Source organism: Pholis gunnellus (assembly GCF_910591455.1).
Source record: "Pholis gunnellus genome assembly, chromosome: 2".
In the NCBI taxonomy this organism is placed as follows: domain Eukaryota; kingdom Metazoa; phylum Chordata; class Actinopteri; order Perciformes; family Pholidae; genus Pholis; species Pholis gunnellus.
This window is the reverse complement of record NC_136536.1, coordinates 16,948,397-16,973,454: the sequence shown is the minus strand read 5'-3', so window position 1 is coordinate 16,973,454 and position 25,058 is coordinate 16,948,397. Positions and strand designations below refer to the sequence as shown.

Sequence of the window (25,058 nt, the reverse complement as noted above, 5' to 3'; positions counted from 1 at the left end):
AAGGATTCAGGGTCAGGGAGGGCAGAGGTAACAGAAGAGGAAAGATCAGCAGGGGAAAGGGAGCGGAGGTGACTACGGGTAGAAACCATGTGGGTAGGTGGAGGAAGTAAGGGGGGAGAGGAGAGGGAGAGGGAGTAGGACTTGAAGTAGTGGTCAGAGAGCTGGAGGGGAGTGACAGAGAGGTTGGCAGTAGAACAGTGTCTAGTGAAGATAAGATCCAGCTGGTTGCCGGCCTTGTAGGTTGGAGGAGAAGAGGAGTGGTAAAGGTCAAAGGAGGAGAGGAAGGAAAGAAGAGGTTCTAACTTATCAGTCTGGATGTTGAAGTCGCCGAGCAGGATGAGTGCGGGCTGAAGCCGATCACAGCTGACATTGGGCAAAGGCAGGGTATTCCCTATACTGGGACTTTCTAATGACTTTTTTCGAAATACCATACCATTACTTTTTTGGCACTTTTTTAATATATGCTATACTATGACTCTTCTATTATTGTTTTGAAATACTATACTATGACTTTTTTGGAAATACTATACTATGACCTTTTTTTTCTAACTATACTTTACTTTTTTAAACATGCTATACAATAACTTTATTATGACTATTTTCAACATGCTATACTATGACTTTGTTCGACTTAATATACTATGCCTTTTTATTTAGCTTTTTTAAACGTGCTATTCTATGACTTCTTATGACATTTTTTGACATGCTATACTATGACTATTTTGGTTCTGTCAATCAATGGTTAAACAAGGAGCATGAGACAACAAGAAGCTCAATCTATATTAAGTACAGAAGTAATGAATGAATGTGCTCTCTCCTTTGTCTCCAACTTATCTCACATGTGCATACACTCCTCCGGGCCTATGAGAGTATGGCAGATCTGCGAGCAACTCTTTGCAGGAAAGGTACTCAGGGCACAAAAAACACAGACAATCTATACAGTGCTGCGCATTATTTACCTAGGCTGACCACTTTACCACATCAATTTAGGAGGTGTGAACATCTCATGGGCTCAACTTACACACAAGTAAACATGAAGTGGATTTAGGAATAATGGTGTTAAATTAAGCTAAGATGAGTTTACACTGTTATTTTACCAGTTTCAATTAAATGTTGACGCCTCTATAACCAAGTTAAGCAAATGAGACTGAGGACAACTATATACAAGAAAAGATGTTCACTTTGCCTAATATGGTAGCTTGACAGAGTTATCCACGTGTACCCTGGTGTTCTCATGTTTACTTTCTCAGACAGGTGCTTCATATCCCTCACTCCCGTAACTGTCCATGCTGGATCTGACCATAATTATCTGCACAATTACTGCTCCATTTTCAGGGCTTGGTTGGACAGTTGGTTTGCTAGGTAGAACAGAACGACTTGCTAATTTTCAGTACAAGATTATTTTTCGTTCATGCAAGCTTCACAGCAATGCCAATACTCTCTCCAGGTTGCCAGCTTTCCTTGAAAACAAGCGGCAATCTGATCAGAAGCCTTCCCAGCTAATGACAAGCAGGGTTGCCCTAAAAGTGTGTGCAGTAGCATGCAAGAGGCCTTTTTCATCTATACTGTCCAGTTAGGACAACACATTCTCTCTCCCAACTCTTCAAATATCAACACATTTGTAACAGGCGTTGAGCTTCCAACCTCCATTTTCAGTTGCGAAGCTCTACATTTAGTCATATTATGACATTTTGACTTATTAGCACTTATGACAGATTTTTGGGATTGACCTGGTAAAGTCAGTTAGGAAAATTGAGGCTGTGGTGAAGATCACATAATCTGCACACATGACTGCTGCTGCCTGCCAGTGGATGTTTTTGTAACATTGTGTTATTGTTATTGTTCTTACAAAAGTCCGCCTTTATTACTGTGCTGGGTTTATTGAGGAAGCAAAGAGAGAAAACTATTCTTTATTACTCCTCTAACTTGGGTTTCTGGTAAGTCTTTGCTTATCTCAGCCAATTAACAGGCTCAGGGAGGTCACAATATCTCACTGTGTCATTAATGTTTGAACACGTAGACAGTAGTGTGCTGTAGGTAATAATTATTATCAAAACGGTGTCCTGCACATGTTTCTGATAAACTGTTCTGATTATCAGCAGAGGACATTATTTAAGGCTGGGATTAACACAGACATTACAAAAGACTACAGAACTACTGAACTGCATACATAGACTGCCACTTTGAGGATGGAGATGACAATGTGTTTTCCACTGTTGCTGCTGATCTGCTCTCTCTCCACAGCTCAGCTTCAGACAGAGTCTGACAACGAAATTATTCCACATGGAAAGCAAACCGAATCCCAGGGAAGAGAACCAACAAATGTTTCTGACCACCAACAGACCTGCACACAAGACATCAACGCTGTGCTGAGAGAGATGAGCGCCGCGTTGGCTGAACAGAGGGTGGAGATGAGGCACTTACAGAGAGAAAATGAAGGTACTGTAGTATGTTAAGTTGTGAGGGAAGTACTTGCAGCACGAACCACTTTGTTATTACAGAACGAACCGAAATAATGTTTACAAATAATATGTCCTGTCATTGAATCTAATTTTTTACCCTTTTATTTATTTTTTAGCACAGACAGCCAAGCTGGAGTTACAAAAGACTGAGGTGGACAAGCTGAAGCAACAGCTAAAAGGTACACGTCAAAATGACATATTGGAGACAATATAAACAGTATAAGACTGTTTTTCCTACATATATACACAGTGTTATGGACAGTATTAGGTAATTTGTTGGAACAATATACAGGTTTCAGTGGCTAAAGCACACCCTAATGAAAACAATGGTGATGAAATACGTTTAACTGTCAAAGATTGTTTTTATTGGAGACAAAAATGTATTTCTCATTGCACCTATTCTAATTCATTTCAGCACAGGCAGCAGAGCTGACCGACACGAGAGCAGAGCTGACCGACACGAGAGCAGAGCTGAACAACACGACATTCAGGACAGATGTCACAGAAAACCAGGTAGAGGCTCTGAAAAGAGATAATGAAGGTAAGATAAAAAAAGATATTTGAACAGTTTGGTTATAATAGATAACAATAATCAATTTAGAAAAAAGCTCATTATTGTCATGGTCAATGTTGTCATTATCGCTGTAACATCATTCTCTAACATGAGTATGTTTCTCTCTCTTTCTCAGTCAAACAGGTGGCTTTCTCAACATGTCTGTTGGCTTCAGGCCACGGAACTATCGGACCATTTAACACACACACTCCTCTGGTCTTCAGATACGTTGTCACAAACATCGGAAATGCCTACAACCCAAGCACAGGTACTTTAATTCACAATTTTAAATATTTCTATTGACTTTTTTGCTATGTCTGCTTCAACCACATCATAAACAGATAATTCCCCAGTTACATTCACTGACAAAACTGTCCCACAGGTTTTTTCATTGCACCAGTAAGAGGAGCCTACCACTTTGAGTTCTACATAGGTGCACATGGACATCCTTCACATCCTTCAGGTGCTGTGTTGGTCAAGAACGGAGAGCATATTTTTATTGCATATGAGCATCAGACGTCCGGTTTTAGTAAATCTGCTAATGGTGTCACACTGCTTCTAGAGGTCGGAGATGTTGTGTTTTTGCGGCTCTGGGTGAACTCAAGAATTTATGACAATGGAAATCATCATAGCACCTTCAGTGGTAATCTGCTTTTCACCATGTAAAATAAAAACAGGTCTTTGTTTTCCTCAGTTTAAGATTATCGTGTACACTGCAGCCACGTATCAGAAAATGACATTATTTTTTCCTGTATATGAATGCTGATTGACAACCCTGCATAAGAACAACAATCTTCTTCATGAGAAAAAGTTCATTCATTTTTCATCCGCATGTCATGTTTTTTTTCTTCTTTTTTTGTATCAAAATACGCAGTCATAGACAGTGAGGGAATACTTGTGCCAGATGTTTTGTTAACATTAGATCAAAGGAGTGTCGTAATAGATGAGAAACTTGTGTAAATGTTCAGAAATCCAATGACTTATCTCACAATGTTAACAAATTCTAAACAAAGTCCTCTAACTTCACCTGGATCAAGATAAACACCAGAACCTACTTGCTCAGCATTTTACTTTGTTCGAGAGAAACTCAAACTGTCTGCTGCTGTTAGTGTGAGAGAGGACATTCCCTTTTTTCCTTCAAATGTATGATACAGTCGCTGTGTTTTTTTATTTGTAAGTACCGATTATTATCTAAACAAACAGGAATTCTGTATCAGTACCAGCAAATTATAGTCTCATTTACAGTATTTAGCCTGTATATGAAAGTTAATGACAAAGCTTCATGTCAACAATAATTTGTACATGTTGTATACACTGTATTATTTTTATGTTCTCTTACATTTGAATAAAAGCATAATGATATCACTATATTACTATCTCTGGATTTTTCTTCAACACTTGATACATTGTGTTTTGAAATAAAATATTTTCTAATTGTAGCAGAAAACCAAATAAATGTAGAATGAAGTAAGTATTATTGAGCAAGGGTAACCCACGACTCAAACATCAATTATACTTTTTTATATTATGTAATGTATATTGTGATTAATACTGACTGTGTGGTAGTCATTGACATTATAGTGACCCTGTTATTCAATACACAAGTAGTTAAATCTAGTATTTTCATCTCTACTTTTATAACTTTAATTTTCCTGTTACATTTTGTTTTGCCTGTTCATTCACTATCAAATTGTAACTAATTCTTATTACACAGAGTTGTTGTTGTCACATAAATTACAAGCTCAGTGAACACAATCATTGATCCATTTTTAGTTAAGAAGCTTTACACTTCCTAGGTCATATTGCTGGCTGCTTATGCACTCGGAATAAAGAACTGAACTGAAGTTTGTAAAAATGTAATGTATGTTCATGATATATGTTTAGTAGAGAGAGAGAGAGAGAGAGAGAGAGAGAGAGAGAGAGAGAGAGAGAGAGAGAGAGAGAGAGAGCAGCACATGGTGCAGAGGTGAACAAAGCATGCACTACATCACATTAACTGTGTCTAAAAAGTGTGTGTGAGTGAAAGAAATCCTTTTAAATTTTCACTAGACTAAGAAGAGTTCAAAGAGTTTTTTAGGATTGGAAGCAGAGGTTAGGACTTTAGAGCGGAAGAAAGCAGCTTTATCAGTAGATAGAGAGGAGGAAAAAGTGGAAAGAAGAGATTGGAAGTTAAGAAGGTCCTCCGGGAGTTTGCTTTTTCTCCATTTACCCTCAGCCTCTCTTAGGCTCCGTCTATCAGTACGCACTGAGTCCAACAGCCACGGGGCAGGTGGAGTTGGTCGTGCAGGCCTGGACGTGAAGGGACAGACGTTGTCCAAAGAAGAGGAAAGGGTGCAGAGGAGAAGATCAGTAGCAGTATCAGGGGATAGGAGAGAGAAGGATTCAGGGTCAGGGAGGGCAGAGGTAACAGAAGAGGAAAGATCAGCAGGGGAAAGGGAGCGGAGGTGACTACGGGTAGAAACCATGTGGGTAGGTGGAGGAAGTAAGGGGGGAGAGGAGAGGGAGAGGGAGTAGGACTTGAAGTAGTGGTCAGAGAGCTGGAGGGGAGTGACAGAGAGGTTAGCAGTAGAACAGTGTCTAGTGAAGATAAGATCCAGCTGGTTGCCGGCCTTGTAGGTTGGAGGAGAAGAGGAGTGGTAAAGGTCAAAGGAGGAGAGGAAGGAAAGAAGAGGTTCTAACTTATCAGTCTGGATGTTGAAGTCGCCGAGCAGGATGAGTGCGGGCTGAAGCCGATCACAGCTGACATTGGGCAAAGGCAGGGTATTCCCTATACTGGGACTTTCTAATGACTTTTTTCGAAATACCATACCATTACTTTTTTGGCACTTTTTTAATATATGCTATACTATGACTCTTCTATTATTGTTTTGAAATACTATACTATGACTTTTTTGGAAATACTATACTATGACCTTTTTTTTCTAACTATACTTTACTTTTTTAAACATGCTATACAATAACTTCATTATGACTATTTTCAACATGCTATACTATGACTTTGTTCGACTTAATATACTATGCCTTTTTATTTAGCTTTTTTAAACGTGCTATTCTATGACTTCTTATGACATTTTTTGACATGCTATACTATGACTATTTTGGTTCTGTCAATCAATGGTTAAACAAGGAGCATGAGACAACAAGAAGCTCAATCTATATTAAGTACAGAAGTAATGAATGAATGTGCTCTCTCCTTTGTCTCCAACTTATCTCACATGTGCATACACTCCTCCGGGCCTATGAGAGTATGGCAGATCTGCGAGCAACTCTTTGCAGGAAAGGTACTCAGGGCACAAAAAACACAGACAATCTATACAGTGCTGCGCATTATTTACCTAGGCTGACCACTTTACCACATCAATTTAGGAGGTGTGAACATCTCATGGGCTCAACTTACACACAAGTAAACATGAAGTGGATTTAGGAATAATGGTGTTAAATTAAGCTAAGATGAGTTTACACTGTTATTTTACCAGTTTCAATTAAATGTTGACGCCTCTATAACCAAGTTAAGCAAATGAGACTGAGGACAACTATATACAAGAAAAGATGTTCACTTTGCCTAATATGGTAGCTTGACAGAGTTATCCACGTGTACCCTGGTGTTCTCATGTTTACTTTCTCAGACAGGTGCTTCATATCCCTCACTCCCGTAACTGTCCATGCTGGATCTGACCATAATTATCTGCACAATTACTGCTCCATTTTCAGGGCTTGGTTGGACAGTTGGTTTGCTAGGTAGAACAGAACGACTTGCTAATTTTCAGTACAAGATTATTTTTCGTTCATGCAAGCTTCACAGCAATGCCAATACTCTCTCCAGGTTGCCAGCTTTCCTTGAAAACAAGCGGCAATCTGATCAGAAGCCTTCCCAGCTAATGACAAGCAGGGTTGCCCTAAAAGTGTGTGCAGTAGCATGCAAGAGGCCTTTTTCATCTATACTGTCCAGTTAGGACAACACATTCTCTCTCCCAACTCTTCAAATATCAACACATTTGTAACAGGCGTTGAGCTTCCAACCTCCATTTTCAGTTGCGAAGCTCTACATTTAGTCATATTATGACATTTTGACTTATTAGCACTTATGACAGATTTTTGGGATTGACCTGGTAAAGTCAGTTAGGAAAATTGAGGCTGTGGTGAAGATCACATAATCTGCACACATGACTGCTGCTGCCTGCCAGTGGATGTTTTTGTAACATTGTGCTATTGTTATTGTTCTTACAAAAGTCCGACTTTATTACTGTGCTGGGTTTATTGAGGAAGCAAAGAGAGAAAACTATTCTTTATTACTCCTCTAACTTGGGTTTCTGGTAAGTCTTTGCTTATCTCAGCCAATTAACAGGCTCAGGGAGGTCACAATATCTCACTGTGTCATTAATGTTTGAACACGTAGACAGTAGTGTGCTGTAGGTAATAATTATTATCAAAACGGTGTCCTGCACATGTTTCTGATAAACTGTTCTGATTATCAGCAGAGGACATTATTTAAGGCTGGGATTAACACAGACATTACAGAAGACTACAGAACTACTGAACTGCATACATAGACTGCCACTTTGAGGATGGAGATGACAATGTGTTTTCCACTGTTGCTGCTGATCTGCTCTCTCTCCACAGCTCAGCTTCAGACAGAGTCTGACAACGAAATTATTCCACATGGAAAGCAAACCGAATCCCAGGGAAGAGAACCAACAAATGTTTCTGACCACCAACAGACCTGCACACAAGACATCAACGCTGTGCTGAGAGAGATGAGCGCCGCGTTGGCTGAACAGAGGGTGGAGATGAGGCACTTACAGAGAGAAAATGAAGGTACTGTAGTATGTTAAGTTGTGAGGGAAGTACTTGCAGCACGAACCACTTTGTTATTACAGAACGAACCGAAATAATGTTTACAAATAATATGTCCTGTCATTGAATCTAATTTTTTACCCTTTTATTTATTTTTTAGCACAGACAGCCAAGCTGGAGTTACAAAAGACTGAGGTGGACAAGCTGAAGCAACAGCTAAAAGGTACACGTCAAAATGACATATTGGAGACAATATAAACAGTATAAGACTGTTTTTCCTACATATATACACAGTGTTATGGACAGTATTAGGTAATTTGTTGGAACAATATACAGGTTTCAGTGGCTAAAGCACACCCTAATGAAAACAATGGTGATGAAATACGTTTAACTGTCAAAGATTGTTTTTATTGGAGACAAAAATGTATTTCTCATTGCACCTATTCTAATTCATTTCAGCACAGGCAGCAGAGCTGACCGACACGAGAGCAGAGCTGACCGACACGAGAGCAGAGCTGAACAACACGACATTCAGGACAGATGTCACAGAAAACCAGGTAGAGGCTCTGAAAAGAGATAATGAAGGTAAGATAAAAAAAGATATTTGAACAGTTTGGTTATAATAGATAACAATAATCAATTTAGAAAAAAGCTCATTATTGTCATGGTCAATGTTGTCATTATCGCTGTAACATCATTCTCTAACATGAGTATGTTTCTCTCTCTTTCTCAGTCAAACAGGTGGCTTTCTCAACATGTCTGTTGGCTTCAGGCCACGGAACTATCGGACCATTTAACACACACACTCCTCTGGTCTTCAGATACGTTGTCACAAACATCGGAAATGCCTACAACCCAAGCACAGGTACTTTAATTCACAATTTTAAATATTTCTATTGACTTTTTTGCTATGTCTGCTTCAACCACATCATAAACAGATAATTCCCCAGTTACATTCACTGACAAAACTGTCCCACAGGTTTTTTCATTGCACCAGTAAGAGGAGCCTACCACTTTGAGTTCTACATAGGTGCACATGGACATCCTTCACATCCTTCAGGTGCTGTGTTGGTCAAGAACGGAGAGCATATTTTTATTGCATATGAGCGTCAGACGTCCGGTTTTAGTAAATCTGCTAATGGTGTCACACTGCTTCTAGAGGTCGGAGATGTTGTGTTTTTGCGGCTCTGGGTGAACTCAACAATTTATGACAATGGAAATCATCATAGCACCTTCAGTGGTAATCTGCTTTTCACCATGTAAAATAAAAACAGGTCTTTGTTTTCCTCAGTTTAAGATTATCGTGTACACTGCAGCCACGTATCAGAAAATGACATTATTTTTTCCTGTATATGAATGCTGATTGACAACCCTGCATAAGAACAACAATCTTCTTCATGAGAAAAAGTTCATTCATTTTTCATCCGCATGTCATGTTTTTTTTCTTCTTTTTTTGTATCAAAATACGCAGTCATAGACAGTGAGGGAATACTTGTGCCAGATGTTTTGTTAACATTAGATCAAAGGAGTGTCGTAATAGATGAGAAACTTGTGTAAATGTTCAGAAATCCAATGACTTATCTCACAATGTTAACAAATTCTAAACAAAGTCCTCTAACTTCACCTGGATCAAGATAAACACCAGAACCTACTTGCTCAGCATTTTACTTTGTTCGAGAGAAACTCAAACTGTCTGCTGCTGTTAGTGTGAGAGAGGACATTCCCTTTTTTCCTTCAAATGTATGATACAGTCGCTGTGTTTTTTTATTTGTAAGTACCGATTATTATCTAAACAAACAGGAATTCTGTATCAGTACCAGCAAATTATAGTCTCATTTACAGTATTTAGCCTGTATATGAAAGTTAATGACAAAGCTTCATGTCAACAATAATTTGTACATGTTGTATACACTGTATTATTTTTATGTTCTCTTACATTTGAATAAAAGCATAATGATATCACTATATTACTATCTCTGGATTTTTCTTCAACACTTGATACATTGTGTTTTGAAATAAAATATTTTCTAATTGTAGCAGAAAACCAAATAAATGTAGAATGAAGTAAGTATTATTGAGCAAGGGTAACCCACGACTCAAACATCAATTATACTTTTTTATATTATGTAATGTATATTGTGATTAATACTGACTGTGTGGTAGTCATTGACATTATAGTGACCCTGTTTTTCAATACACAAGTAGTTAAATCTAGTATTTTCATCTCTACTTTTATAACTTTAATTTTCCTGTTACATTTTGTTTTGCCTGTTCATTCACTATCAAATTGTAACTAATTCTTATTACACAGAGTTGTTGTTGTCACATAAATTACAAGCTCAGTGAACACAATCATTGATCCATTTTTAGTTAAGAAGCTTTACACTTCCTAGGTCATATTGCTGGCTGCTTATGCACTCGGAATAAAGAACTGAACTGAAGTTTGTAAAAATGTAATGTATGTTCATGATATATGTTTAGTAGAGAGAGAGAGAGAGAGAGAGAGAGAGAGAGAGAGAGAGAGAGAGAGAGAGAGAGAGAGAGAGAGAGAGAGAGAGAGAGAGCAGCACATGGTGCAGAGGTGAACAAAGCATGCACTACATCACATTAACTGTGTCTAAAAAGTGTGTGTGAGTGAAAGAAATCCTTTTAAATTTTCACTAGACTAAGAAGAGTTCAAAGAGTTTTTTAGGATTGGAAGCAGAGGTTAGGACTTTAGAGCGGAAGAAAGCAGCTTTATCAGTAGATAGAGAGGAGGAAAAAGTGGAAAGAAGAGATTGGAAGTTAAGAAGGTCCTCCGGGAGTTTGCTTTTTCTCCATTTACCCTCAGCCTCTCTTAGGCTCCGTCTATCAGTACGCACTGAGTCCAACAGCCACGGGGCAGGTGGAGTTGGTCGTGCAGGCCTGGACGTGAAGGGACAGACGTTGTCCAAAGAAGAGGAAAGGGTGCAGAGGAGAAGATCAGTAGCAGTATCAGGGGATAGGAGAGAGAAGGATTCAGGGTCAGGGAGGGCAGAGGTAACAGAAGAGGAAAGATCAGCAGGGGAAAGGGAGCGGAGGTGACTACGGGTAGAAACCATGTGGGTAGGTGGAGGAAGTAAGGGGGGAGAGGAGAGGGAGAGGGAGTAGGACTTGAAGTAGTGGTCAGAGAGCTGGAGGGGAGTGACAGAGAGGTTAGCAGTAGAACAGTGTCTAGTGAAGATAAGATCCAGCTGGTTGCCGGCCTTGTAGGTTGGAGGAGAAGAGGAGTGGTAAAGGTCAAAGGAGGAGAGGAAGGAAAGAAGAGGTTCTAACTTATCAGTCTGGATGTTGAAGTCGCCGAGCAGGATGAGTGCGGGCTGAAGCCGATCACAGCTGACATTGGGCAAAGGCAGGGTATTCCCTATACTGGGACTTTCTAATGACTTTTTTCGAAATACCATACCATTACTTTTTTGGCACTTTTTTAATATATGCTATACTATGACTCTTCTATTATTGTTTTGAAATACTATACTATGACTTTTTTGGAAATACTATACTATGACCTTTTTTTTCTAACTATACTTTACTTTTTTAAACATGCTATACAATAACTTCATTATGACTATTTTCAACATGCTATACTATGACTTTGTTCGACTTAATAGACTATGCCTTTTTATTTAGCTTTTTTAAACGTGCTATTCTATGACTTCGTATGACATTTTTTGACATGCTATACTATGACTATTTTGGTTCTGTCAATCAATGGTTAAACAAGGAGCATGAGACAACAAGAAGCTCAATCTATATTAAGTACAGAAGTAATGAATGAATGTGCTCTCTCCTTTGTCTCCAACTTATCTCACATGTGCATACACTCCTCCGGGCCTATGAGAGTATGGCAGATCTGCGAGCAACTCTTTGCAGGAAAGGTACTCAGGGCACAAAAAACACAGACAATCTATACAGTGCTGCGCATTATTTACCTAGGCTGACCACTTTACCACATCAATTTAGGAGGTGTGAACATCTCATGGGCTCAACTTACACACAAGTAAACATGAAGTGGATTTAGGAATAATGGTGTTAAATTAAGCTAAGATGAGTTTACACTGTTATTTTACCAGTTTCAATTAAATGTTGACGCCTCTATAACCAAGTTAAGCAAATGAGACTGAGGACAACTATATACAAGAAAAGATGTTCACTTTGCCTAATATGGTAGCTTGACAGAGTTATCCACGTGTACCCTGGTGTTCTCATGTTTACTTTCTCAGACAGGTGCTTCATATCCCTCACTCCCGTAACTGTCCATGCTGGATCTGACCATAATTATCTGCACAATTACTGCTCCATTTTCAGGGCTTGGTTGGACAGTTGGTTTGCTAGGTAGAACAGAACGACTTGCTAATTTTCAGTACAAGATTATTTTTCGTTCATGCAAGCTTCACAGCAATGCCAATACTCTCTCCAGGTTGCCAGCTTTCCTTGAAAACAAGCGGCAATCTGATCAGAAGCCTTCCCAGCTAATGACAAGCAGGGTTGCCCTAAAAGTGTGTGCAGTAGCATGCAAGAGGCCTTTTTCATCTATACTGTCCAGTTAGGACAACACATTCTCTCTCCCAACTCTTCAAATATCAACACATTTGTAACAGGCGTTGAGCTTCCAACCTCCATTTTCAGTTGCGAAGCTCTACATTTAGTCATATTATGACATTTTGACTTATTAGCACTTATGACAGATTTTTGGGATTGACCTGGTAAAGTCAGTTAGGAAAATTGAGGCTGTGGTGAAGATCACATAATCTGCACACATGACTGCTGCTGCCTGCCAGTGGATGTTTTTGTAACATTGTGTTATTGTTATTGTTCTTACAAAAGTCCGCCTTTATTACTGTGCTGGGTTTATTGAGGAAGCAAAGAGAGAAAACTGTTCTTTATTACTCCTCTAACTTGGGTTTCTGGTAAGTCTTTGCTTATCTCAGCCAATTAACAGGCTCAGGGAGGTCACAATATCTCACTGTGTCATTAATGTTTGAACACGTAGACAGTAGTGTGCTGTAGGTAATAATTATTATCAAAACGGTGTCCTGCACATGTTTCTGATAAACTGTTCTGATTATCAGCAGAGGACATTATTTAAGGCTGGGATTAACACAGACATTACAGAAGACTACAGAACTACTGAACTGCATACATAGACTGCCACTTTGAGGATGGAGATGACAATGTGTTTTCCACTGTTGCTGCTGATCTGCTCTCTCTCCACAGCTCAGCTTCAGACAGAGTCTGACAACGAAATTATTCCACATGGAAAGCAAACCGAATCCCAGGGAAGAGAACCAACAAATGTTTCTGACCACCAACAGACCTGCACACAAGACATCAACGCTGTGCTGAGAGAGATGAGCGCCGCGTTGGCTGAACAGAGGGTGGAGATGAGGCACTTACAGAGAGAAAATGAAGGTACTGTAGTATGTTAAGTTGTGAGGGAAGTACTTTCAGCACGAACCACTTTGTTATTACAGAACGAACCGAAATAATGTTTACAAATAATATGTCCTGTCATTGAATCTAATTTTTTACCCTTTTATTTATTTTTTAGCACAGACAGCCAAGCTGGAGTTACAAAAGACTGAGGTGGACAAGCTGAAGCAACAGCTAAAAGGTACACGTCAAAATGACATATTGGAGACAATATAAACAGTATAAGACTGTTTTTCCTACATATATACACAGTGTTATGGACAGTATTAGGTAATTTGTTGGAACAATATACAGGTTTCAGTGGCTAAAGCACACCCTAATGAAAACAATGGTGATGAAATACGTTTAACTGTCAAAGATTGTTTTTATTGGAGACAAAAATGTATTTCTCATTGCACCTATTCTAATTCATTTCAGCACAGGCAGCAGAGCTGACCGACACGAGAGCAGAGCTGACCGACACGAGAGCAGAGCTGAACAACACGACATTCAGGACAGATGTCACAGAAAACCAGGTAGAGGCTCTGAAAAGAGATAATGAAGGTAAGATAAAAAAAGATATTTGAACAGTTTGGTTATAATAGATAACAATAATCAATTTAGAAAAAAGCTCATTATTGTCATGGTCAATGTTGTCATTATCGCTGTAACATCATTCTCTAACATGAGTATGTTTCTCTCTCTTTCTCAGTCAAACAGGTGGCTTTCTCAACATGTCTGTTGGCTTCAGGCCACGGAACTATCGGACCATTTAACACACACACTCCTCTGGTCTTCAGATACGTTGTCACAAACATCGGAAATGCCTACAACCCAAGCACAGGTACTTTAATTCACAATTTTAAATATTTCTATTGACTTTTTTGCTATGTCTGCTTCAACCACATCATAAACAGATAATTCCCCAGTTACATTCACTGACAAAACTGTCCCACAGGTTTTTTCATTGCACCAGTAAGAGGAGCCTACCACTTTGAGTTCTACATAGGTGCACATGGACATCCTTCACATCCTTCAGGTGCTGTGTTGGTCAAGAACGGAGAGCATATTTTTATTGCATATGAGCGTCAGACGTCCGGTTTTAGTAAATCTGCTAATGGTGTCACACTGCTTCTAGAGGTCGGAGATGTTGTGTTTTTGCGGCTCTGGGTGAACTCAACAATTTATGACAATGGAAATCATCATAGCACCTTCAGTGGTAATCTGCTTTTCACCATGTAAAATAAAAACAGGTCTTTGTTTTCCTCAGTTTAAGATTATCGTGTACACTGCAGCCACGTATCAGAAAATGACATTATTTTTTCCTGTATATGAATGCTGATTGACAACCCTGCATAAGAACAACAATCTTCTTCATGAGAAAAAGTTCATTCATTTTTCATCCGCATGTCATGTTTTTTTTCTTCTTTTTTTGTATCAAAATACGCAGTCATAGACAGTGAGGGAATACTTGTGCCAGATGTTTTGTTAACATTAGATCAAAGGAGTGTCGTAATAGATGAGAAACTTGTGTAAATGTTCAGAAATCCAATGACTTATCTCACAATGTTAACAAATTCTAAACAAAGTCCTCTAACTTCACCTGGATCAAGATAAACACCAGAACCTACTTGCTCAGCATTTTACTTTGTTCGAGAGAAACTCAAACTGTCTGCTGCTGTTAGTGTGAGAGAGGACATTCCCTTTTTTCCTTCAAATGTATGATACAGTCGCTGTGTTTTTTTATTTGTAAGTACCGATTATTATCTAAACAAACAGGAATTCTGTATCAGTACCAGCAAATTATAGTCTCATTTACAGTATTTAGCCTGTATATGAAAGTTAATGACAAAGCTTCATGTCAACAATAATTTGTACATGTTGTATACACTGTATTATTTTTATGTTCTCTTACATTTGAATAAAAGCATAATGATATCACTATATTACTATCTCTGGATTTTTCTTCAACACTTGATACATTGTGTTTTGAAATAAAATATTTTCTAATTGTAGCAGAAAACCAAATAAATGTAGAATGAAGTAAGTATTATTGAGCAAGGGTAACCCACGACTCAAACATCAATTATACTTTTTTATATTATGTAATGTATATTGTGATTAATACTGACTGTGTGGTAGTCATTGACATTATAGTGACCCTGTTATTCAATACACAAGTAGTTAAATCTAGTATTTTCATCTCTACTTTTATAACTTTAATTTTCCTGTTACATTTTGTTTTGCCTGTTCATTCACTATCAAATTGTAACTAATTCTTATTACACAGAGTTGTTGTTGTCACATAAATTACAAGCTCAGTGAACACAATCATTGATCCATTTTTAGTTAAGAAGCTTTACACTTCCTAGGTCATATTGCTGGCTGCTTATGCACTCGGAATAAAGAACTGAACTGAAGTTTGTAAAAATGTAATGTATGTTCATGATATATGTTTAGTAGAGAGAGAGAGAGAGAGAGAGAGAGAGAGAGAGAGAGAGAGAGAGAGAGAGAGAGAGAGAGAGAGAGAGAGAGAGAGAGAGCAGCACATGGTGCAGAGGTGAACAAAGCATGCACTACATCACATTAACTGTGTCTAAAAAGTGTGTGTGAGTGAAAGAAATCCTTTTAAATTTTCACTAGACTAAGAAGAGTTCAAAGAGTTTTTTAGGATTGGAAGCAGAGGTTAGGACTTTAGAGCGGAAGAAAGCAGCTTTATCAGTAGATAGAGAGGAGGAAAAAGTGGAAAGAAGAGATTGGAAGTTAAGAAGGTCCTCCGGGAGTTTGCTTTTTCTCCATTTACCCTCAGCCTCTCTTAGGCTCCGTCTATCAGTACGCACTGAGTCCAACAGCCACGGGGCAGGTGGAGTTGGTCGTGCAGGCCTGGACGTGAAGGGACAGACGTTGTCCAAAGAAGAGGAAAGGGTGCAGAGGAGAAGATCAGTAGCAGTATCAGGGGATAGGAGAGAGAAGGATTCAGGGTCAGGGAGGGCAGAGGTAACAGAAGAGGAAAGATCAGCAGGGGAAAGGGAGCGGAGGTGACTACGGGTAGAAACCATGTGGGTAGGTGGAGGAAGTAAGGGGGGAGAGGAGAGGGAGAGGGAGTAGGACATGAAGTAGTGGTCAGAGAGCTGGAGGGGAGTGACAGAGAGGTTGGCAGTAGAACAGTGTCTAGTGAAGATAAGATCCAGCTGGTTGCCGGCCTTGTGGGTTGGAGGAGAAGAGGAGTGGTAAAGGTCAAAGGAGGAGAGGAAGGAAAGAAGAGGTTCTAACTTATCAGTCTGGATGTTGAAGTCGCCGAGCAGGATGAGTGCGGGCTGAAGCCGATCACAGCTGACATTGGGCAAAGGCAGGGTATTCCCTATACTGGGACTTTGTCATGACTTTTTTCGACATCCTATACTATGACCTTTTTTGGAAATACTATACTATGACCTTTTTTTACTGACTATACTTTATTTTTTTAAACATGCTATACAATAACTGCTTTATGACTATTTTCAACATACTATACTATGACCTTTTTTTTTACTCTTTTAAACGTGCTATTCTATGATTTTTGTATTACTTTTTTGACATGCTATACTATGACTTTGTTCGACTTAATATACTATGCCTTTTTATTTTGCTTTTTTAAATATGCTATTCTATGAATTCTTTATGACTTTTTTTGACATGCTGTAGTATCACTTTTTTTACTCTTTTAAACGTGCTAGTCTATGACTTCTTATGACATCTTATGACATGCTATACTATGACTATTTTGGTTCTGTCAATCAATGGTTAAACAAGGAGCATAAGACAACAAGAAGCTCAATCTAGAATAAGTACAGAAGTAATGAATCAATGTGCTCTCTCCTTTGTCTCCAACTTATCTCACATGTGCATACACTCCTCCAGTAACTGTCCATGCTGGATCTGACCATAATTATCTGCACAATTACTGCTCAATTTTCAGGGCTTGGTTGGACAGTTGGTTTGCTAGGTAGAACAGAACGACTTGCTAATTTTCAGTACAAGATTATTTATCATTCAGGCAAGTTTCACAGCAATGCCAATACTCTCTCCAGGTTGCCAGCTTTCATTGAACAAAAGCGACAATCTGATCAGAAGCCTTCCCAGCTAATGACAAGCAGGGTTGCCCTAAACGTGTGTGCAGTAGCATGCAAGAGGCCTTTTTCTTCTGTACTGTCCAGTTAGGACAACACATTCTCTCTCCCAACTCTTCAAATATCAACACATTTGTAACAGGCGTTGAGCTTACAACCTCCATTTTCAATTGTGAAGCTCTACATTTAGTCATATTATGACATCATGACTTATTAGCACTTATGACAGATTTTTGGGATAGACCTGGTAATGTCAGTTAGGAAAATTGAGGCTGTGGTGAAGATCACATTAACTGCACACATGACTGCTGCTGCCTGCCAGTGGATGTTTTTGTAACATTGTTTTATTGTTATTGTTCTTACAAAAGTCCGACTTTATTACTGTGCTGGGTTTATTGAGGAAGCAAAGAGAGAAAACTGTTCTTTATTACTCCTCTAACTTGGGTTTCTGGTAAGTCTTTGCTTATCTCAGCCAATTAACAGGCTCAGGGAGGTCACAATATCTCACTGTGTCATTAATGTTTGAACAGGTAGACAGTAGTGTGCTGTAAGTAATATTTATTATCAAAAGGATGTCCTGCACATAAACTGTTCTGATTATCAGCAGAGCACATTATTTAAGGCTGGGATTAACACAGAGCCAGATGTTTGGCATTTTTTCTTGGCAGCCAGTTCATTAATGTCTGGGGTTAGGGTTCTGTGCTGTGGAAGCATGCACACATGAAAAGCCAAATAAAGTTGTGCAATAACTTTATGAGATAAGATATATGACCTCAGTATTTGACCTCAAATGCATGTGTCAAAGGTTGTCAAAGCACAACAAGTTTCATGCTCTAGTCATTAAAAATGCTCAATACACTGTAGTTAATAAACAGGTTCTGGGCTTCATTTAACAACCTTTAATGAACAATAAACTTTTCATATTCAGATCCTGTAAGAAAATGTACAGAATCATTCAAATATCATTTAACAAGGAAGCTGCAATAATATTGATTAGTACTACTAATTAATAGATGACAAAAGAGTCTGAAATAACGTTTTTAGATTGGAAGGAGCTGATTAGCTCGCCTGAAATCCATGTTACCATGATGCCAACGGGCAGCAGACAGGTAGAAAACGTTTGTAATTTGTTAAAGAGTGAAAGAGTGTGAAGAGTGAAATTTTGTTTTATACAGTCTGTTATTAATGTCAATAAGTATTGTAATACTGTGTTGTGAGCAGAAACATGTGCACCCTGTTAGAGACTGCAGTAGTGAAAACGCTATTTAAGTATGGGTTTGAAATTTATGCTTAAAAGTGATTTTTATTCTGTGGAAAGTCATGATGTGGAAGCACTCTATACAGAGCCCAGAGGATAATTCTGCAAAAGGATTTTTATTATTACTTTATTTTATTGTATGTAGAATAGTTAAAAGTGCAAACAGTGAATAAACATGAAGGATTTTACTTGTGATAGCTTCGTGGTGACGTTGTCTTGACAACAATGCCAGAAATAAAGTCAAAGTTCAAGGTAAATCAACTCTTTCTCATCACAAGTCTCAACACTCTAGCCTGAACTATTCACCCAAATAGTTTAAGAAGCCTTTATTTAAATAAATAAATGGATAATAAAATGAATCATTACATACAGTGTTTGCGCCTATTGGCAGTTTACTCACGATCAGTTGTGGGAAAGTGGCAGAAATATGACTTTATAACAGTAATATATTATGTTCATTATTTAGAATATTTGTTTATTTATTTAATTTAGCTCTTAAATTGATCGCTGGAGCAAGCACGTTTGAAAACGCGCAACTTTTACTTTGAAGGCGAGCTGTCTCTGTTTACAGCTCTCGACTTCCTTTCCTCAATTTTCTCAAAACAGCTTCTGGTAATCTCATAACATTAATTTTATGCATAGGTTTTAGGGTTCTTAAGTGTCTGTGAATTAGCAGCTATACAAAACATTGCCACACCTGGCTTGTGTTTAGGGGATTGCCTTAACACAACCCACAACAGTACAATTTGATTAGATGAATGTGCATTACAGCAAAAGCTCTCATCATAGAATGCGTTTTTACAGAACTTGTCATTGGAATGGTGGCTGTTCATCATTCTCTGATGTCATAATAGTCCCTTCTAGAATCCTGTCATGAACTGTGTAGCAGAAGGGTCACTTAGAACTGGAGAAAGTTGTTGAAAGTCAGGAGAGAAACCTGCACAAGTCCTCATACTGAAAGCAAAGATGTCAGCGTATAATGAGCTCCGTCTGGAACAACAGCTTTGTGACGCGGTGATCAGAGTGGACAATGTTGAATTTCCTGTTCACAAGATCATCCTCTGCAACTGCAGCCCGTACTTCATGTGAGTTGGTTCTTGGGTGTTAATAGGGGGATGCTGCTGGATTTGCCAATTTGTGCATTAGTCAAAAAAAGAAAACCACATTACATTACAAATTCCATCCCATCTGTGCAGTGACTGGATGCAGCTGCGGGGTGCCAACATTACTGTCTGTTAGAGGCTGTAGCTGGCTCAGTTTTATCGAAGGCATTCATTGGTACCAATCATGTCCTGCTAGCTTGGCGGCAAAGAATTAGGAAGTTAGGCTAAATTTTGGTGAGAAAAAAACTGGCATGGTCATTTTGAAAGGGACCTCTCACTCCAAGGTATTTGCCTGAAAATGGGTTCTCTGGGTACCCACGAGTCTCCCCCTTATACATGCCGTCTTTTTGCTAATCCCATGCAGTTTTGAGAGAAAGACAAGCAGCTTTTTTGCATGCAGAATAAACTTATTATATATCCCTATTCTAAAAACGTTGAGAATATTTCTGCACACTGGGGTCCCTGAGCAGTCTCGGAATTGCATACATTGGGTATGACTAGAAAGCTGAGACCCAATAAGCCCAACTGTATTCATGTGTGATGACAAGAGACCTTGGGCATTCAAAGGATGAATTGCTTTCCTAGGTATATTGACTATACTTTAATATTATTGCACACATTAATATGACAAGCATGAGTTTTGTCACTTGTGTCATTCATCCTGCCACATTTACACATTTTTACTATGTAATTAACCAAAAGAATAAAAGAAGTGCAGAAATAAAAAATCACAGCATGGATTTGTCTCCGGTGTTTCTCAAAGCCATGGTGTCTTACTGTGGTGTTTTAGAAGGATTTGTGATTATTTTCATCAATTCTTTAGTGATTTATAACAAATAAAACCACATCTGAGTAACAAATGGTATCAACACAAAAATTGCTGCAACAATTTATGAGAGTTAATTAATCATGGTAATGCCCCCCCCCCCCATCCCCCCTAAAAAAGAGGGTCCCTAAGGGTTAATGCAATTGCATCCATTTGCTGTTAGTCACATATATATATATATTATATATATTATTATTATTATTGTATGAAGTGTGATTATGAATGTAAACTGTGAACCCCCTTTATTTTCCTTCCTGCCAAACAGAGCTCTCTTCACCCGCTGGTCAACTCCAGACAGTCGGGTCTTTGACATTCCCAATGTGTCACCTGACATCATGAAGCTCATCATTGAGTTTGCCTACACTGAATTTGTTCCGGTGACACAAGAAAATGTACAAGAGCTTTTTATGGCAGCAGACCAGTTCAATGTAATGGGCATAATTCAAGCCATCTGCCACCTCCTGGAGGAGCACATGGCCCCAGATAACTGCATCAGCATTTGGAGGTTGACGGACGTCTACCCCGAACTGAACCACAAGGCCTTCCTTTACATGATGAATCACTTTGAGGAGATTGCTTTCACGTCAGAAGAGTTCCTGCTGGTCTCCGTGCAGGAACTGGTTAAAATCATTGAGAATGACCAGCTCAATGTCAAGCACGAGAAGGTGGTGTTTGAGGCCATCCTTCGCTGGATTGCCTGTGCAATTGAGGAACGCAGAGAATACATCTCTCTGCTTTTGTCCAAAGTAAGTGACAGATAGACAATTGCTCAGCCGGCGCTACACTAACTTTTGATTTGCATCTTTTACATCTTGCTAATAGTGTTATCACGAATGCAACAGCATGATCAGGGCTATAGTCAAAACCACTTCAGTAGAGTCTGCAACAGTCAAGACCAGATGTAAAGAGGTCAAGACAAAATTCGAAAACTGAGACAACTGAGATCAGGACACACTGAGTCCTATTTTACACCAGTTGATAAAAGGCGTTCTTGTCTTTACATATAGAAAATGTGTAATGAGTTTGTTAAAATGAAGAGAGATGGTATATTTGCGTGAGCGCTGTATGAAACCCTTTCAGCATCTATTACTATTACTAACAATTGTAGGATTGTTCTGCGAAATCTATGAGAAATGTTATGGTCAGGTATTGTTCCTTAAATTATTTTTTACTTATTTGAACATTTTGTAAAAATGTGTTTGTCTGGAAATATTCTGTGGTGAGAACCCAGACAGTTCGGACTGAATCTGAGTTAAAAGTATAAGATGGCTACAACAATCGCCATCAGAGAAGTGGTGACACAGGACTAAAGTGCTAAAGCCCTGGTTAAATTCATGAATTCATGATACAGTAAATAGTTTGTGTCAAGGTCAAGATGAACAATATAAATATGAATAGAATATGATGTTTTTCCACATAATGTACCACATTTAAAAACTAGAAAGATACTTCATTTTTTTGCGTTTTGGCCTGATATTGATATTTGAGTGTAAACAAAATCCAATAACGATATTTTGGCCAATATGTACTTTTAACATAATTTTTCTTGATAAGAATTCTTTATATTTGGTTATTTAAAACAATTGGCAAAAAACTGTACTTAGTGGAATATTTACATAAAAAAAACAAAATTGTCAGTGTTATTTACTGGAAAAACTACGTATTTGCAACACTGTTTCTCGATTACCTCAAACATACATGTATGTTTGGTATTTCTTGCTGCAATTTCTTGTCAATTAAAGGCAGACATATATATATGCATATAATATCAGCCATGTTGAAGTATTGGTTGGGCTGTATTACAGATAATTTAATTCCAACTTCTGTCCTCACGTGTAGGTCAGACTGGCTGTTACAAGTCTAGAATACATCGCAGGCAGCGTGAGAAACAACGAACTGGTGCGGGCAAGTAAAGAGTGTCGACCGATTCTCATGAGGGCCCTGCTTGACCTCAGCTCAAATATCTTCTCTGACTCCATCTTTTATACCCCTTTGGCCCGCCCACGACTGCCCCCTGCCATCCTTTTGGCTGTTGGAGGCTGGAGCGCTGGCAGTCCCACAAATGTCATCGAGGCGTACGATATCCGTGCCGATCGCTGGGTCAATGTACCAAACAATGAGGAGAACGCTCCCCGGGCCTACCATGGCGCAGTTTTCCTCGATGGATCAGTTTACTGTGTCGGTGGCTTTAACAGTTTTGAGCAGTTCAGCTCTGTGCACCGGTTCGACCTGGGCACGCACACCTGGCAGGAGGTGACACAAATGCATTCGAGCCGCTGCTATGTCAGCATAACTGTGATGGACGGGTGCATATATGCCATGGGAGGTTATGATGGACATGATCGACTCAGAAGTGTTGAGCGCTATCAGCCCATTTTCAACCAGTGGAATGTAATTGCTCCAATGCATGAGCAGAGGAGTGACGCCAGCTGCACTACCATCAATGGCAAGGTGGGTGGAGCTATATAGAGCAGCTCTGAAGGGAGTGATGCTGGGATGACATATCTTTGTAGGCCAACCCTGAAAGTTAGCATCGCAGTGGTTCCTTACACAAAAGGCTGATGAGATTTTGGACTATTGCAGAAAAAATGCTTTGTGGGCAAACACAAGTTTATGATACTGAATGCAAACGTCAGAATTAAAAAGATAACATTTGGCTTAAAGCTGGTGGGCCGGCTGATCATTATTAGATCAATATTTTTGAATTGTTGTCCTCAGTGGACTCCTTCAAAAGATTACTTATTACCTCTTAAATTCTCTCCAGGTATACATTTGCGGTGGCTTCAATGGGAGTGAGTGCCTGTCAACGGCGGAATGTTACAACCCAGAGACCAACCAGTGGACACTGATTGCCTCCATGAGCAACAGGCGCAGTGGAGCTGGGGTCATTGTCCTTGCAGACTGTGTCTTTGCAGTAAGCACATTGAACACTGCCATTACTCACATAACACAGAAGCACTCTGAAGAATGAAAAATATGTTGCTGGGAGAGGTTTCAAATAGAGCGAAAACTGACATATTTGTTTGATAACATTGACTTTTCATTGCAAATTAAGTAAAGCGTTGTACCTCTGATATGTTGGGAGGTTTGTCCCTAAAAACTTTCACATTGAAGGCAGTGATGTACTGATGTAATGCATGTGAGAGCTGAAGCCGGTTACTATAGGTTGTTAGGTTGATCGACAGATAAAAAGCGGCCAACACGTAAATTCAAACAACACACATTTGAATGTGTCAACTTGTATATTAGGAAATATCAACAATCAACAGTTTTGCATAAAAATGTTTGTATGTACTACCTTCTACTTTTTTATGATAAATACGATGTAACTTCCGGTCAGCTTCCCTTCCTTACAAGAGTGCTTCTATAAACTGAGAAACAAAAAGCAGTGCCGGCTTCTTAATCACCTTCACTCTTAAAGGTTGGAGGTTTCGATGGAACCAGCCGTCTGAACACTGCCGAGGCCTACAACCCTCACACCAACACCTGGCACGCTGTGCCCTCCATGCTGAACTGCCGCAGTAACTTCGGCATCGCAGTGATCGATGACTGTCTCTTTGTCGCGGGGGGCTTCGACGGCTCCACCACCATCTCTGAGGTCGAGTGTTTTGATGCCGAAACTTGCGAGTGGTCTGATGTCAGGAGCATGGAGAACTCCCGCAGCGCCCTGAGCTGTTGCGTGATGTACGGACTCCCTAACTTGGCCGAGTACTCTGCCCCTCGTCGTACCCTGCCATTTCCCGATGTAGAGGAGGCTGAAACTGAATAACCCACCTGACTATGAGCTGTATTCTGCTGTAAATAAATGTATCAAATCATGGCAGTGCTGCTGTAACTTCAGTGATAACAGTTTTTAAGTTTGTGTGACAGCTTTGTGCGACCTCACTATTAATTGGTGAAAGAAAACATTTTCGCCTTGGAGAAGAATCAGAATATCACAAAGGCTGTCAAAGTGAGACTTGATATTAGTTAACAACAGCATGAACATTGATGATTCTGTGTACTTCATCCATGTTTCATGCAACACAAACACTAGGTTACTCCAGAGTCTACAAATCCACAAAACTCAGTTCAAACAAAGTCTGAGTACTTAACTAATACTGCACTAAGTAAATATGTTGGCAAAAAAAATTATTAACTTGAGGCCTCCGTGTATTGACAGCATAATCTCAATGCCTCCGATTCAAGTTCGGCAAGTGACCTTTGTCTCTAACAAAGGCAAAATATCCTAGAAATACAATAAATCACCTCGAGCTCATTCAAAATACAGCAGCCTAGTCTTTACACATGCACAAAAACACATTACTCCAGTACAATACAGAATCATGCTAATAGTCAACGAAACGTGCAATTGTTTGGCTCCTCAGTACATTTCTGACTTGCTGACTAATTATAAATAGATCAGGCTTCTCTGGTCATCCGACAGAGGTCTTCTAGCTGTACCCAAAATTAGATCCAGGTCCGGTGGGGTGTTTTCTTTTACGTTCGTCCTGCTCTCTAAAACAAACTGCCTGATGACTTGA

The 25,058-nt window shown here is 39.2% G+C and overlaps 4 protein-coding genes across 7 annotated transcripts; all 4 read left to right on the top strand.

The window, feature by feature from the left end:
• Positions 1-2,128: 2,128 nt before the first annotated feature.
• On the top strand, positions 2,129-4,383 carry LOC306710841 (uncharacterized protein). 2 transcript variants are annotated; one of them, XM_079179548.1, is made up of 6 exons: positions 2,129-2,439; positions 2,579-2,641; positions 2,878-2,908; positions 2,951-3,003; positions 3,152-3,283; positions 3,398-4,383. In XM_079179548.1, exons 1-6 carry the CDS (start codon positions 2,190-2,192, stop codon positions 3,679-3,681), a joined length of 813 nt encoding a protein of 270 aa, XP_079035674.1. In that variant the 5' UTR covers positions 2,129-2,189; the 3' UTR covers positions 3,682-4,383. The 2 variants fall into 2 exon arrangements, with proteins under 2 accessions (XP_079035674.1, XP_079035673.1); XM_079179547.1 differs by having other exon boundaries at positions 2,878-3,003.
• A 3,136-nt stretch (positions 4,384-7,519) lies between these two features.
• Positions 7,520-9,774, top strand: LOC306703150 (uncharacterized protein). 2 transcript variants are annotated; one of them, XM_079169008.1, is made up of 6 exons: positions 7,520-7,830; positions 7,970-8,032; positions 8,269-8,299; positions 8,342-8,394; positions 8,543-8,674; positions 8,789-9,774. In XM_079169008.1, the coding sequence occupies exons 1-6, from the start codon at positions 7,581-7,583 to the stop codon at positions 9,070-9,072; spliced, it is 813 nt and encodes a 270-aa protein (XP_079025134.1). In that variant the 5' UTR covers positions 7,520-7,580; the 3' UTR covers positions 9,073-9,774. The 2 variants fall into 2 exon arrangements, with proteins under 2 accessions (XP_079025134.1, XP_079025133.1); XM_079169007.1 differs by having other exon boundaries at positions 8,269-8,394.
• Positions 9,775-12,930: 3,156 nt separating this feature from the next.
• On the top strand, positions 12,931-15,183 carry LOC306707200 (uncharacterized protein). 2 transcript variants are annotated; one of them, XM_079174549.1, is made up of 6 exons: positions 12,931-13,239; positions 13,379-13,441; positions 13,678-13,708; positions 13,751-13,803; positions 13,952-14,083; positions 14,198-15,183. In XM_079174549.1, the coding sequence occupies exons 1-6, from the start codon at positions 12,990-12,992 to the stop codon at positions 14,479-14,481; spliced, it is 813 nt and encodes a 270-aa protein (XP_079030675.1). In that variant the 5' UTR covers positions 12,931-12,989; the 3' UTR covers positions 14,482-15,183. The 2 variants fall into 2 exon arrangements, with proteins under 2 accessions (XP_079030675.1, XP_079030674.1); XM_079174548.1 differs by having other exon boundaries at positions 13,678-13,803.
• A 4,389-nt stretch (positions 15,184-19,572) lies between these two features.
• On the top strand, positions 19,573-24,304 carry LOC306708503 (kelch-like protein 10; the record flags this gene model as incomplete). The annotated part of the gene is made up of 5 exons (XM_079176345.1): positions 19,573-19,691; positions 20,801-21,281; positions 22,375-22,986; positions 23,300-23,449; positions 23,957-24,304. The coding sequence occupies 5 exons, from the start codon at positions 19,573-19,575 to the stop codon at positions 24,302-24,304; spliced, it is 1,710 nt and encodes a 569-aa protein (XP_079032471.1).
• Positions 24,305-25,058: the final 754 nt, after the last annotated feature.